The following is a 19,423-nucleotide window of genomic DNA, read 5'->3' as shown; positions in this document are numbered from 1 at the left end:
TAAAACTAAAACTTATTAGTGTGGAAGAAGCCTGAGATTTTACTCACTAAGACCACATTCAGAGGTGTTCTGGGCCACATGTGACCACATTCTTTTAGCAGTGTGAGCGTAAATGCATCCTGGGCCGCAGTGAAGGACGGCCTACTCTACTGACATCCTCTGACACAGTCTGTTTAGCCCCAACCATAGACTGTAAATAAAGATGGACGTAGCCTCTGTGACGTCACCCACAGGTGAAGAGCGGATTTGAAGCTCAGAGTGAGCTGCTCTACCGTCGCCATCTTGACAGTGACTGACTCCGCCCCTAACTCCCAGCTAATCCAAAAATGGACAAAGAGGAGGGGCGTATGTAGAGCTGAGACTTCGGTGCATGCTGGTTTGTAGCAAGCATACGCCTACCCACCTGTCACTCAGAGAGGCCACACCCTCAATTCTCCATAACTTTATTCTTTAATAAAGTGTCAACAGGTGAGTTATATAAATAGTCATCATGAAGGAGGAAACTAGTTCTAGAGACCAAAACTGTTTTTGTACCAGGCTCTACACGTTTATTGGACATTTTAACATGGGAGTCTATGGGGATTCCCCTGCCTCTCTCTCTTTCTCACACACAGAAACCCATTGACAACAGACCCGACTGGAGATACGTTAATGGCAGGTGTAAACAGGGCTTAACCTTCTGTCGTCACTGCACTTGTTCCCCTCTCTGTCCCCTGGAGGATTTGGCCAGCCGACTTTGGTCCTCCTCCCATTTCAACAATCTGTGCCCTGAGCTTGGTTCGAGTCCATTTATGTAAAAAGACATGTACACAAACTAAATGAAAACACTTCATGGATGAGATAATTTACTGTGTGTGACGTCTCAACAGAAGAGCTGCATTCTCAGCAACATGTCGCTCTCTGCTTGCGTCTGCCCTCTGACTTGAGGTTGAGCTTTACAACCTGCGACTGTGAAGACGGAGACTATCACGGCAGCCGTGGTGTTTGGTGTTTGCCTCAGTCGGTAACATATGACAATGAAAATGCTTTAGTCCAGACTCTTCACAAAATCCACTGGCATACAGCCATGGAATTACTTCCTGCATCTCAAATAGGTCGTGCCAGTGAAGGCTGTAGGCTGTGTCAAGAAATCCCATTCAGTTCAGCACCTAAACCTGCAGCCGTGTCCGTGGCCTTTCACCACATTTTTCTTGTGAAGCTGGGTGAACTGACCCTTTAGCTTGACTTTCCAAGCACGAGGAACCGCTGCTTATGTGCATCCACATGGAGTCACTTCCTTCAGCTGTGTCAGAGTCTGCTCTGCTGTTCTTTCAGAGGACCGAGCCGAGGGTTTTTCAGGCACATCGTTGTTCTGTCAAACTGAACCAAAGGAGGAAACACACCTGAATTCACAGTAGCTGTGAAATATGCTTTTAAACCAGTTGAGAAGCAAGTGAAAGCCAGGCTCACACAGTAGCTATCATGGCAGAGCAGTAGATTTTGGTACCACATGGTCCCACTGGTCCTGCAGAGAAAATTACAATCAAACCACCTTCAGAAACTGATCTAAAAAACATTTTCAAACAAGCTGCAAGGAGTATTTTTAGTTCGAGCTGCTCTCGCCATATGTCATCATCAGCGCTGCAGCAGGAGCACTGTGTAGTGCATGCTGGGATCTTTTATGGAGCATTTCTGTCAGTAATAGACCAGAAAAGCAACAGACTTGTTTATTTAGTCAGATCCAAACCCTGCTCTCCTTCGGCTATGACCCAAATGTTACTGCAGCAGCAGCTGCAACGGCTCTCAGCCCAAATGTCACTGAGTTTTCCCTCTGTGCTGGTCACCTGCAGCTGGGTTTCATTGTTTTGTTTTGGTAACTCAAGTTCCACTTATTGCCTTTTTTTGTGCTTTCAGTTGCATCCCATGGTTTTTATCATCAAACACAAGCTACATACTTAGTGTACACTCCGCCCACTGTTGATTTAATATTGAAGGTATATTTAATATCTTTATTATTAGCTGGCCAGGGAAAGTGCCTGACTACCCCAGGAGGAACTGGAGGAAGAGGCTTGGGGAAAGGGATTCTGGGTAACTGGACCCACAAAAGAGACAGAAAACACAAAGCCTGGAACCAGCTTCAGACTGTTTGCTCAGGTCGGCGACGCGTTCAGCATGTCTCTCTATCTGACTCAGTATCCCAGCAACCTCTGCATGAGCAGGGGTCGTCCCGCCCACACACACACGCACACACACACACACACACACACACACACACACACACACACACACACACACACACACACACACACACACACACACACACACACACACACACACCTGCATCTGCATGGCCACTGAAGAATCAACACACACATCAGACACATACAAAAGCAGGATTTTATTTCTTTCTCTTTAAAACTCTGGTGTGATTCTCTGTGTCTTTATGTTCTTCCTCGCTACATGAGGGTGTTTACATGTTTTCAGGCTAAAGCTGCTCAAAATACTCTGATGCAAATAACCCACTTCAATTACCCAGCTGCTTTCTGAGGATATTGTATGTGGTAACTGTAGGAACAGACTGAATCAGTTTCCTTGTCGACTCTCTGTGCTCAGCTTACCCACCTGTGCCATAGAAGTAACTCACATAGTACTTTGACCTTTTCTAGCCAAGAGCTCATTCTTGCTGAACTAGTTTTTCCTTTCTGTCAGCAGAGGAAACGCAGCCTGAGCTCACTGGACCGTGGGGACATTAAGTACTTACGACAAGGATGTTTAATGATTGAAACGAGAGCTGCATAGTTTCACGGGTCATGTAAAGTGAGGAAAGAAAACCACCTCAGCTCTGTTTTTCCAAACTCTCAGGACAGACCGTAGCTACTGCCGCAGCTCAGAGCCAACCAGCCAAATGAAGGATGCGTTTAACATCCTGGGAAATTAGCTTATTTTATTTAGGGTTAGCCTAGCTTAGCATAAGGACTGAAAGCAGGGGGAAACAGCTAACCTGGCTCTCCTCACCAAAGTGAAGAAATACAGCTACAACACTCAGAAGTTACTAATTAACGTGGTGTTTAATCTGCACACAAACAAAAATCATGTCAAAAAAGGAAAGGGGATTTTAGTGGGTATTTGTTGATTCGTTTCTTGACAAGCAGCAGTTTATCCAGCCGTGCTATGGAAGGATAAACTGTATATTTTAGTGTTTACATGAGGTGCCGCTGCAGTAATGTTTCCACCTACAGCTCACATCAGTAAAAAAATCAGATTAATAGCTAAACACAGCTTTTGGGCTCTGATGGCACCAAACCTGACAACCCTGCTGTGGTGACAAGTAATTCAGCTTCACAAGTGCTGGTAGCTATTTCCTCCTGCTTCCGGTCTTAAAGCTAAGCTAGGATAACAGTATCCTGGCTATCCTGACAGGTCAGCACTGAACACAGACATGTCAGACATGTTGATGTTGATCTGAACATCTCACTGAACTCATCTATGAAGTGGTTGATGCACTAATTTATCTGATTTACATGTCTACACACAGCATCCACTGAGCATCAACATTTGCTCCAGATATACTTTTCTTTGTCTTCTGAAGACGTTTAGTTTTATGATCTACAGTGATACAGGAAACGCTGGCTCCAGCGGCTCATCGGCATCAACCAGGTGAGTCATCATCCTGTGGCCTCTAGTCGGCCTCTCGGAGTAAGGAGAGGTAGACGTTGGACTGCAGGAAGCGGGGATAACAGTCTGTGTCCAGGAGCGAGTAGATGCGTTTCTGTGCGTGGGACAGGGAGGTGTGAGACGGCGCCTGCAGCAGCTGGATGGTCAGGTCTCTGGTCTTACTGTCCAGGTTCACCTGCAACAAGACAACACAGTGACTGCAATATAGTCTTTCTAAAATGAGGGTATTACAACTAAAGATTTGCTGTTTCAGTTCAGAACGTGTCGGTTTAGATGTTTCCAGTCTCTCGGCTTGTGTTTGGGACTGTTCAGACTTTAGAAAGGTTTACTCAGTATATCCTGCTGATTGGATTGTGACGAGTTTAAAGTGCCACTGTGTAGCTTAAAATAAATAACACAATCCTTCACTTACAAATGAAGTGAAGGAGTTGAATTCATGAATAATAAAACACACCTGTGTTTAAACTTAAAAAGTAAGAAAAAAACCCCAAAAAGTTCTGAAGCTCATCTCCTCTTACTTCCTGGTTGAGAAACCTGGATCAGGCCTTGAGCCCCGCCCACCACCTGCTTGCTCCAGGTGGACAGGTGAAAGAGCAGAGAGCATCAAGATGGTTAGAGGAGGAAACATCAGAGAGACTCAGCCACATGTTTGAGCCTCAGTCAGACCCAGACTCAGAGGAGGAGTCTGAGACCAGAACCAGAGACTAGCAGACGGATCAGAACGGTTAGCATAGTTAGCATCTTTTATTTGTTTATGGTGTTTGTTAGCTTGTAACTGGCAGTCGCTGACACAGTGTTAGTGGTTGTGCTAATGCTGACTCTCTCTCTGTACTGACAAGGTTTCAGGCTTATTTAGCCCCGCCCCCTGTCCCCACAAGTTGACAGGATTGGTTACTTGTTGATGGTTATTTCACTCATCATATGTCTTGTATTACATAAAAACATCATATTGATGTTAACATCAGAGGGGTCTTTAATCCACTTCTCTCAGGGGTCTTGCAGCCAGTCTTGTTTGGTCTGGTGTGACCAGACTAATTTTAGCTAAACAGTTGAATGGTTTTATCACAACTCTCCAGCAGGTCACAGGGTGGTGACTTCTTCAAAAGACCCAAAGAACTCACTTCCTCCATTAGCCTTTTCCTGTCAGCACTGGGGTCCTGCGTGAACACACTGTTTTCAGATGGAAGAAGTTGATGTTCCCTATCCATGCATTAATCAGAAATTGGCAACGTTTGAATCAGAATCTGGGGCCGGTTTCACAAAACACATTACGTTAAGATTTTCCTTAAAATCTGTGACAAGGTTTCCTTGAAATAAAAACAGTTGCACAGAACACCCTTAAGTCTTCTCCTTAAGGTTTCCTTAAAACGTTCACTTAAGTATTTAAGCGTTTCTCCTTATCTTAGTCTTATACTTAAGGAATCACTTAAATAGTTGCACAAAGGACCAAAATTCACTGTGGTGATGTTCCCATCAAAACAACAGGATGGGAGACAGGATGGGAGGATGGGAGAGCGGCTTCCCAAAAGTGATAAGAGGTATAACAAGTGTTAATGGCAGAAAACAAACAGTAGAATTTTACGACTGTAAAATCTCTTTTTTTCCTTAACTAAGGAAAACTTTTAAGAGATTCTGTGCAACACCCTGAAGTAACTCTATCAGCTAAGGGAAATGAAAAGGTCATTCTCAAGAAGAAAACTTAAGGTGTTGTGTGGGACCGGTCCATGATGACAGTTGGTGGGATGTCTGGTCACTGTCACTGTGTGATTAATCTCACACAGTCACATCTATCTCTACAGCACTGTGTCTAATGGGCTGGCTGCAGCTTCTGCTACAGGGGGAAAACACTCTGGCTTATTTGTATTTCTTTAAACAAATCACAATTATTGTGGGCGGCAAAACATGTTTTGGGGGAACATTTCCACATGTGGAGGTGAGCACTGTGATTAAAATGGCCGATTCCCTGCAATGAAAACGCCACAAAAAAAATACATAAAAAAGCATAAAAGAAGGAGATGCCTCCTGGAATAATGGCAGGCCTACACACAGTGAGTCAGACTGCTGTCTGACCAAAACACACAGTGGGCTTTTGTTTCCATCTCAAGTTTTCAGGGGAAGTCTTGTAAATTGGAGAGAAATTCACCTTGCATTTCAGCTCCCTGCACAAAGTATAGTCTTTCTTAACACCAGCTTTCAGCCCAGAGTAAAAAAAATTATATTTACATATATTAAAAATGTCTATGTGATGAATTTTTATATAGCACACATATGTTTTCTATATGTAAAACAACATTATATATTTAATTTATTTATGCGAGTTTATTGAAACTTGTTAAACACATGTTAAAAATCTATATGTTTATATATGTTTTTCTTATTAATTTCTCATTCATTTTAAACATGTCTCTTCACATTTTGGGAAATTGGTTTCAGACTTTTATAATGTCAGACTGTTTATAATATCAACACATACTGACAGGCTGTGGGATGGAAAGCTATTATATAACATATGTCTACAATATAAGCATAAATGTATATATTTGTACAGACTAGATATATACAGTATGTCAATATATATGTTTATATATAATCTTCACATACAGTATATGTACATATAAAATAGAAATGTATATTTCATATATGGAAATTCAATATATGTACATATATCACATTTGTGTGTGGGCAGAGGAGATTTCTTATTCTGGTTGAACTCCACATTAATGCAGCCACTGATGTTAGGCTGTGCGCAAGCTTCTGAAACACAAGGAGCTTCCAAAACACACCCAACACATCGTTTGGAGGCAAATGCATAGTTTGACTAATGAAACAGTTGAGAGTGAATTCAGTGGAAAGATGTGACAGGAAGAGAGGTAGCACAGGCAGCGAGACTGAAGATGAAAGCAGGTGCGTACCTCTCGGGAGGCACCTGGCTGGATGTAGGTGGTGCAGATGTCCTTGGCCCTCCTATGCAGGCTGAAGTTGTTGGATGAGTGCCTGTACTGTTCACAGGCCAGATAGAACTGCAGATTCTCCTCACTGAACTCAGAGCGCAGGAATGCTCCAAACACTGAAACACCAGCTGAGAGGAGGAGGAGGAGGAGGAGGAGGAGAAGGGGGTTAAGTGTGGCTTAACTCACCACGCAACATCACACTACAAGTAACAAGAGGACAACACCCACACACACACACAAACAACACTGATACAACCATCCCTCAGGCCTAATAAGGACATGACAAACACACAAGTGGTGTTTGACAGGATCGGTGCAAACGCTCGGCACACACCCGTCGCCTCACCAGAGTCAGTCTGAGTGGTCAGACATCAGCGACTGCTCCAAACTGCTGACACCACACGCACGCACAACATGTCACAGTTCACACACATCAGCTGCACAAGACAGCGCTCCAAATTAGCACGGCACTGATAAGGAGGCCAAGTCACACAGAGTGCTGGGGTCAGTCCTCAGGCAGCTCTCTGAACATGTGGCATCGCTGAAGTGCAACGATCACCTCCAAATAACAAATCTGAATGTCAGGAACGTGAACAATGAGCTTTACTTCATATCCATTGATATTAGACGTCTTTACAACAGCACTGTGTGACACATTCCTCCTCTTACACATGAAAAGTTGATTTAATGATCAATAAAACAATACGCTTCAGGAAAATAGGAAAAGTTACATCTTCTTTACAGGGTAAGTCTAGTGATGTTTTATATTTCTGTTATGGTCAAAAACCTCATGTGCAGCCAAACCAATAGATACTGTGTGTGTATCTGATTCATCTGAGCCACAGAGCTTCACTGTCTCCAGAGTATTCAAACACGTCACTGAGTCACTGTTGCAGTCCGTCATTACACACAAACTGTCCCTCTCCCACAAAATGAGCACCAAATTTGGGTTAATCCACCGCTGAAAATAGTCCCACACAAATGAACTATTCTCTCCCGTTTAAGTAATGTTTGTTATAAAACTACAGAGAGCAGCTGTTTGGGGAAATTACTGAGCCAATTTAAAACTGAAACTAAATACAGTTTCTGTGAGGTGTGGTCGGTGGGAATCGTTGAGCTTGGCTTAGACAGAGGAGGGAGGTCAGAAAAGTGTTGAGAGACCAAACGCATGGTTGGTTTTGGTTCTGGATGTATTTTTACTGCTTCGATTAAACATTTGTTTGTTTGAGAATTCACAAAATCAGGATTAGTTGTGAAACTGAATCGATTTATGAGGTAAAATTCTTCTCATTTCGTTTTCAACATCGGTTGCAAATACAGCTCCTGAGTTTTATTGACTTTTATCTAGTTTTATGTCACATACATTTTTTACAACTCTATATTTGAACCAGATGAAGGATTGTAGTCATCAAACATCTGGATCTGAAGTTATCAGAGAAACAAGCTGAGGAAATGTTAGACATCTTTAATCGCTTGGACAGGTTTGAATCCCCTGGGCTGTTTGTTATGGAGAGGAGGAAACCTCTGTGGATAATTCAGCTGCTGGTAAAAACCTCCTGAACGTCTGCTTCATAAGTTATCAGAGAAACAATCGGAACAAAAGTTAGCATCAATCTCAGATTGCAGCATCTAAACAGGCAAGGCAACCACTTGAGGCCCCTGAGGGCTGACAAATTTTACTCCACAGCAATGTCTCAAAATTTGGCTCACTCCTCCTTAAACAACCAATAGTAGTAGTAGGAAACAGTAGGAAACCTGTCTAAAGGAGCCCCATTTAGATTAAACACAATGGGGATCAGTGGTTGGTCATTAGGTACGCCCATTCACAGCTCATTTATGTGTCTGTCTGGCTGCTGATTGGTCGACTGAACGTGCTGCTGCTCGGTCCCGCCCACTGAACACTGTCAGTCCAGAGCTACATCAGAGCCTGAGGAGAGGAGATCAGAGGAGGAGGTCAGTCCAGAAAGTCTTTATATGCTGCTAACTGAAAAAAAAAGTAGCTGAAGGGTTTAAAAAGTCGCCAAATCTAGAGAGAAAATCACGGAGTTGCCGACACCACTCTGTAGTAAACCCCCTTAAAGGGTCTTCATGTGTTGATGAGCACTGGTCTCATAAGGTGGATTATTTACAATGTGACAATGTTGAAGTGAGTTATTTATTTAGGTTGTTATTGTTCTTTATATTTTGAAAATTCTACTGACGTGGACATTTGAAATAAAAAATTTTTAGATTTTGTGCATTTTTCATTGATGTCAGATTATTTACATAGTGGTGATGATCACTGATGGGAGGGGCCCCCTGCTGATTTTTTGCCTACAGGGCCCCACCTGACTCTAGAAACTCCACTGGACTCAAGCAAGTCTGACGTCTCAGCAACTTCACACTGTGTTTTATGAATGGAAACACATTCAGATAAAACACCAGAACAAGCTCTGAGCAATGATGAGCAGTGATGTGAAACACATTGTCCCCTGGCATTCAAAATATGCTGTAGTGCCGACTATGTTATCAGGGTGTTCAATCAGGGCCTGGACCGATTCAGCTGCTATGGATGACAGTACGAGTATGTCAGTAGATACTGGAGGAGAGGAGAGTGCTGAGCTGGCGGAGGTGCAGGTTTGATGTCAGACTGGTCAAACATCCTCCAGCTGCAGAGACTTTCAGACATACTGTCGCGGCAGTGATGTATAAGTCCTGGTGTTACTAACCTGTTCTATTCTAGAACTGCAGCGGGTCGGTGGTGGTGGTGGTGTGTGTGTGTGTGTGTCGTTCGTGGGGGGGGGGGGGGGTCAGGGAAGTGCTGGTTACAGTGCAGGTCACAGTAAGCGTTGACGCAGAGACAGATCTGACTTTCAGTGGCTCAAACATCTTCGGCCGCGGCAGAAGTGGTCAGAGGAGTTCAGGTCGGAACCTCTTATGAAAAGTGCAAGAGATTAAAAAAAAAAACAAACTACCATCTAACTGTAGCTGTAAGTTCCTACATGCGAAACATGCTGCCCAGTGTCAGAGCTCTGTCTCCTCCAACAGGAGAATGACCCAGAACATGAGAACATCATCTACTAGAGTCACCGCCTCCGCCGACCAGCCAAGTTACAGGAAACATGGTCACAAGTCAACGTTTATGCCACAAAAGAAGTTCCCTCAAGGTGTTACTGAGATGTCACGTTCACAAGAATGAGACGGAAGACCTCAAGAACTACTGCCTCCTCAGGCCGGTTGTACAAAACACCTTAAGTTAAGATTTTCCTTAAAGTCTGAGTTAAGATTTCCTGAAAATAAAAACAGTTGCACAAAACACCCTTTTATTGATACCCTTCTCCTTAGGGTATCAATAAAATGTTCACTGAAGTATTTCAGGTTTTCTCTTTAGTCTTACACTTAAGGAATCACTTAAAGTCAGTTGAACCGTTGCACAAAAGACCTTAGCAGCCAAACTAAGGAAAAAACCAAAAGGTACCTCTTATGGTGATAAATGAAGAAAATGAACACATTACAAGAAAACTTCTACAGTTGGATCACTCTGCTTTCCGCAGGTCAATGATCGCTCCACAGTTTTAAGCCACATGATCTTTCCGGTCAGGTTTAGTCGAGGTGTTTCATGTCTGTCTGTAAAATCTCTTTCATTGCTGCAAATGCCCCACCTTTTTTTTTTTAACTAAAGAAACCTTTTAAGAGATTCTGTGCAACACCTTTAAGTAACTAAAACGTTAAGTGTCATACTTAAGTAGAAGTTTTGTGCAACCGAGCGTCTTTGGAAGGAGCTGAGAGTTGCAGCTGGGGGAAGGAAACCCATCAAACCTGAGAGAACCTGAGCAGTTGACTCAGGAGAGTTCAGCCAAACTACCAGCTGAGAAGCACCATCCTAAGTCCATGTCAAAGCAGCGACTCGGTTCCATTAAATATGGGATCAACAATATTTGATGCCAGTCACTTTTGTCCGTTTCAACTTATTTCTGAGTAAATTGTGGGAGGGTTTAGGGTTCCTCTGGACCAGGGCGTATGACGGACACACAGACAAACCTATCAGATGACATTGCCAAACTCAGGCCTCACATCTACAGAGCTCTGTATGAGCACCCGTGCCTCTGGTTTGTTCCGTGATTTAAATGGAAAATAATAAACTTCATCAGTTTGCACTCCAAAAAAAAAAAACTTATTTTACCTCCACCAACAAGTACTTCAGTCAACCAGTGACATTCAGTGGGACACAGCAGGACTTACTTTGGCTGGCCAGCAGGGTGTCCAGGGACTCGGCCCACTTCTCCAGCTCTTCTTGGCTGATCTTCCTCTTCTTGCTGTGGCCCACCTGACTCCACTGACGCATGAAGAGCAGACGAGACCTCCTCTCTGTAGCACTGTGGACCGGGACCAGAGAGGGACAGGGAGAGGTGGTACCAACAAATACCGCTACCATCACGTCCAAGAGCCGATGTCAGGACGACAGCTTCACAACACTCTCGTGATGTAATAATACAATACTAACTCGCCAATGTGGTCACATGGTTTTCGGGTTATGTTTGTCCAAAACAGTGAATGATATGTCTTCAGTGTGGTGCAGAGATCATAACGGAAAATCAGCAGAATATAAGTGTGATTCTCACCTGTCTTTCTGTTCTGCATTGCTCAGGTTGGAGTTTGAGGAATGAGGACTCTGAAACAGAAAGCACACAGTTAGCTGGAGATCTCCCACCAGTTCAGCTCTGAAACCCCGGCAAAGCCTCTCTCACTATAAAACCTTCCAGCAATTACAGTCCTGGTCAAACTGATTCATTCGCATTTATTTCTGTAGATATTCTGAACCTTCATGTAACATGTGCCTCTAGCATGTTACATTAACCCTTGTGCATCCTTAGGGATGTTTCTGTCCTTTTCATTTTTGATGTTTTGATTATTTCTACAGTGTGCAATGGCAAATACATTTTTCCAAGGGTGTGTATTTTTGGGGGGATGTTGGAAATTCCACCTCAGCTCCTGTGATATGTCTCTAATACACTGTGTACACAACATAGTTACACTCAGGACCTTAAGGACAAAAATGTTGAAGCCCATTAAAACTGCAATTTTTGATCTCTCTGCCATTACAACATAAAATCACACTATCTATTTTATTAGGCTTTCAATCTAAATTCCTGGCTCCAAAGTTTTGACTATTTTCTACCAGATGAAGGAATATTTGGCCTCAGGAGCAAATACATACATTGGCACTGTAGACCATTGAAATATGTATGCATCTAAAATGGTGTGGGTGATTTGGTATGGATGTCAGAGTGTGGTGTGCATGTGTATATTGAGAAATGTGTGTGTGTGTGTGTGTGTACAGTTAGCGAGTGAAAATATATTATACTGCAGATCACAATTCCGACCTCCCAGTCTCTTTTCCTCTCTCTCTCTCTCTGACACACACACACACTTTTACCCACTGACCCACTCACACACCCAAGCACATATTTGCAGGTGCATGTGCAGGCCTTCAAACTAAATAGAATATAAAACATTAAAACTTATACGCACAGTACATTTCTGTTTAAGAGTTACTGTGTGTGTGTGTGTGTGTGTGTGTGTGTGTGTGTGTGTGTGTGTGTGTATGTATGTGTGTGTGTGTGTGTGTGTGTGTGCATCTTTGTAGGGTGTACTAGGGTGCCTTTATGCAAATGTATGCAGTTACATGTCCATATAACCCGGGAGCAAGTGGTTTTAACTGCATTATTATTGTGATAATCAAAAAAAAAATTTCCACTAAGCATTTAATGTATGGAATATAATTCGTTTTTTTCATAAAAAACAACCGTGGCTTTATGTAAACAAACTGGGATTTAAAGGGTTAAAATGAAAATGATTGAATATTTGGTAGTTATGATGAGGACTGGTGTTGCATAAAAAATGAATTCAGTGAAAGTGGAATATACTTTTATCATAGTTTTTTTGATGCTGAAATTTTTGTCCTCCTCTGTGTTTTATCATAGGAGCTTTCAATTGTTACTATATCTAATAGCAAAATCTTGTGAGTAATTTTATCTTTATTTCTTTGTTGTAAAGAATACATATTTGTGTCATTTTTGATGTTATTTTATATCTCATATTTAGTGCTAGGTTACACAGTGTCCATGGTAACGATGCAGCTATATAGAGTCGATTACCGGAGGAACAAGTCAGACCAGGCTTGTATCCCCTTGTGACGTAGGAAACTCTGACTGTCTGAATCTGTTTTTATGAGACTGTCATTGGTTCACTGCAGTTCAAGGTGGAAACACTCATTCATGGTGCTGATGATTATTTCTCTCATCATATGTCTGTATTACACTGCTCAAAAAAATTAAGGGAACGCTTAATTATCTTAGTATAACACCAAGTCAGTTAAACTTCAGGGATCTCAATCTGTCCATTTAGGAAGCACAAGTGATTGTGAATCAGTTTCAGCTGCTTTGGTGAAAATGAAAGTGACAACAAGTGCAATGGAGAGGCAACAGCAAGACAACCCCCAAAAAGGGAATGGTTTTACATGTGGTGGCAACAGACAGTTGCTCTCTCCTGATTCTTCCTGACTGATTCTTCTCTAGTTTGTGTCCTTGTCACTACTGGTAGCATGAGGCTGTACCTGCAGCCCAATCAGGTTGCACAGGTAGTCCAGCTCCTCCAGGACGGCACATCCATACGAGCGGTCGCAAGAAGGTTTGCTGTGTCTCCCAGCACAGTCTCAAGAGCATGGAGGAAATACCAGGAGACCGGCCGTTACACCAGGAGAGCTGGACAGTTATGCTGCCTGTAACATCATCCAGCATGAGCGGTTTGGCGGTTGGTCAGTGATGGTCTGGGGAGGCAGATCCTTAGGGGGTCGCACAGACCTCCATGTCACAGCCAACGGTACCCTGACTGCTGTTAGGTACTGGGATGAAATCCTCATCAGTGATTGTCAGACCTGACGCTGGTGCAGTGACCCTGGGTTCCTCCTTGTGCAGGACAACTGGATGATAAAGGCATTGATGCCATTTCTGGCACTCACGTTCCCCTGACCTAAATCCAGTTGAGCACCTATGGGACGTTTGCATCAGTGCATCCAACACTGCCAAGTATCGCCACAGACAGTCCAGGAGCTCAGTGATGTCCTGATCCAGGTCTGGGAGGAGATCCCCCAGGACACCATCCGCCGACTCATCAGGAGCATGCCCACACGTTGTTGCGAGTGTATACAGGCACGTGGGGGCCTTACACACTACTGAGTCACATGATGAGTTGGATCAGCCTGTGATTTCAATTTGTTACTTTGATTTTCAGTGTGATTGTGAATCCAGCCCTCAGTGGGTTGATGATTTTGGTTTCCATTGACTGTTGTTATGTCATTTTGTTCTCAACACATTATACAAAGTACATCAGTAAAGACTTTCAACTTGAATAATTCTTCATCAAGATCCAATGTGTGATTTAAGCATTCCCTTCATTTTTTGGAGCAGTGTATATAAAAACATCATATGGATGTTAACATTGGAGTGGTCTTTAAGATGGAAGACTCCACATCAACTCTTGATCTCACACTATAAACTATAACCCTGATTGTGGACTAACATCTGTGACTGTATACATATACAGTATGTGTGTATATATATATATATATATATATATATATATATATATACTATACACACTTTTAGGACTGGAGGGGCAAATAACAGCAGCATGTTTGTATGTTGGTGTTAAATTGATCCATGTCCAGTATTACAGATGTGTAGCTGTTGTGTTTGATCTAACCTCCAGTACTAGAGATTTTTGTCTTTGTCTTTTCAACTCTAAATCATATGTACAGTCACTGTATGTATGTTTATGTTGGTTAAACTGTTAACGGTGAATTAACCAATCAAGTTAAAGCAGCAATAATCAATATTTCACTTTAAGAATGGGTTAAATCACTATGTGTAATGTGAAAAGTGTCACCAAACTCTTTCAGCTCATTGTTTTGGTTTCCCAGCCTTCGACTTTACTGTTCCAGCTGCACACAGCTGTTTGATGAACGCTAACGCTGCTGTGTGTCTGCTGAATGTGTTTGCTAACATGAGCACAGATCACAACTTTTCTACAAACGCGTTTCAGTTGCAGTTTTGTACAAAATAGAAGCGATTTCTTAGAAAAGTCAACAAAGCACAGTAGTGAATGTTCTGTGTTTCCACTGAGTGATGTCATGTGAATGAAGCTGGGTTTTCTCCTCTCACGATATTGTCACAATTTAACATGGCGACAGATTTCCAGCAGTTTGCCTCTCTGTTGGAACTGTGTTTCCATTTCAATTTTGCTAAATATTGTTTTGTGAAAAAGCACCTCAGGTGAGTGTGTAGATTTTTTTGGCGACATTTGAGAGTTATTTTTGAAATTCAAGTGTTTCCATTTCTGGTTTTTAGGCTTGCAGTTTCAAATTGCGCATTAAGCAGGTTAATGGAAACGCACCTACTGAGAAATCTGTGAACATCATACCTGCTTTTACTCTAGTCAAAGTTTTAAGCCTTTTACTCACTCACTACCTGACTCTAACAGGTCTCTGCAAATCCATTTTATAACACACTGAATCTAGGACCTTACAGGAGGCAGCAGTAAGATAACGTTTGCTAAGATTTGGACCAAATGTTCAAGCCTTTAATATGGATAATGTACTTTTAAAGACTCCTGGCTATATTCTGCTGTACAGTGCTGAAACTTAATGTCCCACCTGCCCAAACAGACTCCTGAGGTGCAGTTTAGCAGCTGACAGTTTGGGTTTATGTTGGTGCCTGTGATGGGATATGAAGGAGAATGGGTTGGAGGAGGACGTAGGAGAGGAGGGAGGCAGATCATTTCTCTCCACACTCTCAGTGCTGCCCTGGGCGGCCGGGGCCAGCTGGCTGTCACTGTAGGCCCTGCAGCCCTCACTGATGACACACACTCCAAGGTGGCTCTTGTCCAGTTTACCCAGCTCACTCAGGTTCTCTGTGCTGACGCTGAGGTCCTTGGTCAGCTCCCTCTTGCCCCCCTCGCCGGCACTCGCTCTGGGCTCCTGGATGGCGGGCGTCATGCTGGTTGACCTCCTATACGCCTCATGTTCCTCCATGTGAGGTGTGTAGGTGCCAGTATCCCGGTTCTTCTCATAATCTGTGTTCTTCAGTGCCACCCTCTTCCACGGAAGGAAGTCGAGGTCCAGGAGGGATCCCTCAGAGCTGAATCTACGCATGGTGGCTGTATGAGTAGTGATGGAGACGTGGAGGAAAAGGAAGTGCTGCAGAAAAGATAAAAAAGACAAGTAAAAGGCAGAAGTGAGGGTTAAGAGGAAATGAGAGGTGCAGTGGAGCACGGCCTGTTGAATAAAGCGGAGAAGGAGGTCGAGGAGAGAGATAATTTGATTATGAGTCACAGAAACTACAAGTTGCTCCGCTTTCCAGTTTCTATTCACTATACCCTCAGTGAGCACTTTATTAGGAACGGCACACAGACACTGGGTAGTTCCTCAGTTTTTCATGTCATGGATCCACCAGATGTTACAGCTTTCCTCTGCTCCATGTTGACATGATGCATCACATCATTTCATTCATGCTGCCAATCTCCTGTTCTACCACACCCCAAAATGTGTTCTACTGGATCCAGGTCCGGAGACTGGGGGCGACACTGAAGGTCACTGAACCAGTTTGTGACATGGAGCATGATCCTGCTGGAAGGAGCCATTAGAAGATGGTGAACTGTGGTCATGAAGGATGAACATGTTCAGCAACAATACTCAGATAGACTGAAACATTCAGACCATGATTGATTGGTATTAAGAAGAGAACATTCCCCACACCATCACACCACCACCACCAGCCTGGACTGTTGACACCAGGCAGGTTGGTCCATGGATTCAGACTCTGACTCTTCCATCTGCTGCCTCAGCACAAATCCAGATCCATCAGACCAGGTCTTCAGCTGTCTGCTCAGCACACATCAGTCATGTCAACATGGAGCAGAGCCTCAGAGGAAGTTTCAGCATCTGGTGGATCCATGACATGAGGAAGTGTGCCGTTCCTAATAAAGTGCATACAGTGTACATATATACATTGCTGGTTTTGTTCATCAATCCTCAGCCATTAACGCTTAATGACAAATTTTTGCAAATGCATTAAAAATCAAAATCTGAATACAAAAGTCTTCAGACCCTTAATTCAGTTCTTTGTAGGAGCCCCTTCAGCAGCAGTTCCAGTGTCAGCCTTCTTGAGACTCAGACTGGACAGGAAGTGTCTGTGAACTGGCCCCCTCAGGTCTCTCCACAGATGGTCTATGGGATTTAGGTCTGGAGTTTGTCGGGGACACTCAGGGACAGTAGGAGACTGGTCCTGAAGAGTCTCCAGTGTAGTCTTGGCGGTCTGGTCTTTGTGGAGATGAAAGGTGAAGTCTCAAGTCTCCTGGACTCTGGATCAGGTTTTCTTCTGTATTGGTCTCATTCATCCTTCCCTCTGGTCTGAAGACTCTCCCTGTCCCCACTGCTGAGACACCCCCCACCTCCACCACCACCACCACCTCCACCCCAACCCCCCAACCCCACAGCATGATGCTGCCCCCCATGCTTCACTGGGATGGTGTTTATAGGTGCTGAGCAGGACCTGGTGTTTGGAGTCCAGGGAGTCTGGTTCCTCCTGGTCTCATAGTCTTTAAGGTCTGTCAGTCAGACTCCAGCAGCTCCATACTTCTTTGACTCTCAGTGTCTCTGTCTCGTCTCTTGACCATAAAGATCTGAATGATGCTCGTCCTTCCAGCAGCTTCTCCATCTCTGCAGAGGACTTCTGAAGCTCCCTCTGACCCAGGTCCTTCTGACCTGCTCCCTCAGTTTGTCTGGTTCTCGTTCCCACTGTTCTCCTGGGAACACTCAGAGCTTTGTGTTCTCTGTCTCACCACAGTTTGATCACAGAGGTCTACAGAGAGTTCACTGGACTTCATGGTCTTTGTCCTGCCCTGCAGGTGAACTGTGGGACCTGATACACACAGGTGTGTGTCTTTCTAAACTCTGTCCAGTCAGCTCAGGTGGACTCCAGTCCAAGTCTAGACTCATCTCAGAGATAATTAAAGCAAACAGGAAGTGGCTGACCACATTCTGGAGCCACAGTGAAGAGTCTGAAGACTTTGGTAAATGAGAGATTTCAGTTTTTGATTTTTAATCAATGTTGTCATTAAGGGTTATTGAGGGTAGACTGAAGGGCAACAATGGCAATTTTATTGATTAATATTAAATCTACAACAATACAGGGTGAAGGCATGTGGACATCAATCATAGATTCAGACAGCTGGTGTAAATTACAGTTTGTATCCAATAACTATGGAAGCACATTTACACCAAGTAAAAAAAAACCCAGATGAAACAGCTCAGAAAGGATGACAATAAGAGAACATTATGAGAGAGGCTACTTGGTCAAATTCTGGCTTACTATGTCAGAATTATGGTTTAACATGAGTATTTTCATAATTCCTAACAGCAGTTTTTCTTCTTTTTCTGGTGCAACCTTAATAAATAATATATTAAATAATATTTAAAAAGTCAAACTTAGGCTATAGAGAGTAACTAAAATTATTAAATAATAAGCAAAATGTGACATCAAGTCTCTTATTTCACAACGTTTCGACCTAAACTGTTATAACTTTTACTCAACGACTCATAATTGTAACTTTAAAACTCATATAGTTTTGTTATGTTCCTGGCGGAATTGCGTCGCCATTAATACTGACTGAAAACGTGAAAATAAACACGGTCATTGTTAACAGCAGAACTGTCAGCTTACGGGAAAGTGACCGTGAATGTTATCACTGTGCCAGTTCATATGTTTCAAATCCACCCCTCATATAACCTACCTTTGCTCACCTCTGCGGTGATAAAAACAACAGCTGACATTTGGACTCATGAGGACTGAGAGTGCCAACGCTCTGCTGTGGTTAATTAACGCCTTGCAGCGTGTGTTTACCTCTTTGCCCAGCGGTTAAGCTCTCTCCATGGCAGATCGTTAGGTTTCTCCAGATCTCACGAGTAACATGTGCCTGAACTGAAGGCAGTGGATCCAGCAGTACCAATACAAGGTCCTGAAAGAAAGAAATCCAACCTGTGGTGCTCCTGCTGCTGCTGCTGCTGCTGCTGCCTCCAGATTTGTTCTCAGCTTGGCCAGCCGCACCTCAGACCTCCCTCCTCTTACAACGCGTTCATACGCTCACACACATGAATTCAAAGGGATCGCGGAAGGAAGACAGACATCAGGAAAAGTTCCACAAACTTTCCACCAGTGACATTTGAATGGCTCAGACGGGCCTCCCCCTCCTCATGACTCCTGCCACACCTTCACTTCTGTCTCAACTTGTTCGTCAGACTGACGCTCCTGAGAGGAGCCGCCTGCAGCATGCACACACACACACACACACACACACGCACACACTCACACACACACAGAGGATACAGTTTGATGGAGACAAGAACACTCAGTGGGTGTTATGTTATTAGAAAAGTCTGAACAAAAGAATAAAACAGTACTACAACAACCGATAATAGTGCATGTTTAATATAATATATATAATATATATATATTTAATAATTTCAATTTATATATTATTATTATCATTATCATTATTATTATTATTATTAATACTACTAATAATAATAATATTAATAATAATAATTCGTTTATTTGTTTTTCCCTCTAAAATGGAAATGATTTGTATTAGTTGTGAAAATGGAAATAATTAGCATGACAAACACAAACACTTAAACACAAAGTGACAGCTATCAAACTATCAAAACACAGCGCTCAGGCATGACACAGGCGCCTCTCGTCTACGTCGTCGGGGTCCTATGA

General features: G+C 43.1%; 1 protein-coding gene across 2 annotated transcripts; it reads right to left on the bottom strand.

Annotated features, from left to right (window-relative positions):
• Positions 1 to 2,375: 2,375 nt before the first annotated feature.
• LOC111220857 (regulator of G-protein signaling 1-like) lies at positions 2,376 to 18,914 on the bottom strand. Of its 2 annotated transcripts, none has more exons than XM_022744105.1 (6): positions 18,545 to 18,914; positions 15,298 to 15,840; positions 11,207 to 11,256; positions 10,827 to 10,960; positions 6,567 to 6,733; positions 2,376 to 3,829 (listed from the first exon to the last, which is right to left on the bottom strand). In XM_022744105.1, the coding sequence occupies exons 2-6, from the start codon at positions 15,793 to 15,795 to the stop codon at positions 3,659 to 3,661; spliced, it is 1,020 nt and encodes a 339-aa protein (XP_022599826.1). In that variant the 5' UTR covers positions 15,796 to 15,840; positions 18,545 to 18,914; the 3' UTR covers positions 2,376 to 3,658. The 2 variants fall into 2 exon arrangements, with proteins under 2 accessions (XP_022599826.1, XP_022599827.1); XM_022744106.1 differs by having other exon boundaries at positions 18,680 to 18,914.
• Positions 18,915 to 19,423: the final 509 nt, after the last annotated feature.

The sequence above is a fragment of the Seriola dumerili genome, unplaced genomic scaffold (genome assembly GCF_002260705.1).
Source record: "Seriola dumerili isolate Sdu_G_001 unplaced genomic scaffold, Sdu_1.0 BDQW01000078.1, whole genome shotgun sequence".
Lineage (NCBI taxonomy): Eukaryota > Metazoa > Chordata > Actinopteri > Carangiformes > Carangidae > Seriola > Seriola dumerili.
The sequence above is the reverse complement of the archived record's forward strand: the minus strand, read 5'-3'. Positions and strand labels throughout refer to the sequence as shown.

Bases quoted from the DNA above. Each gene is read 5' to 3' on its own strand.
- LOC111220857 (XM_022744105.1), bottom strand. From the start codon at position 15,795: ATGCGTAGATTCAGCTCTGAGGGATCCCTCCTGGACCTCGACTTCCTT. The intron at 11,257-15,297 runs GTGGGACATTAA...TTTCTGTTTCAG, and splicing joins TCAGGAGTCTGTTTGGGCAG to AGTCCTCATTCCTCAAACTC. The intron at 6,734-10,826 runs GTAAGTCCTGCT...TCCTCCTCTCAG, and splicing joins CACCCTGCTGGCCAGCCAAA to CTGGTGTTTCAGTGTTTGGA.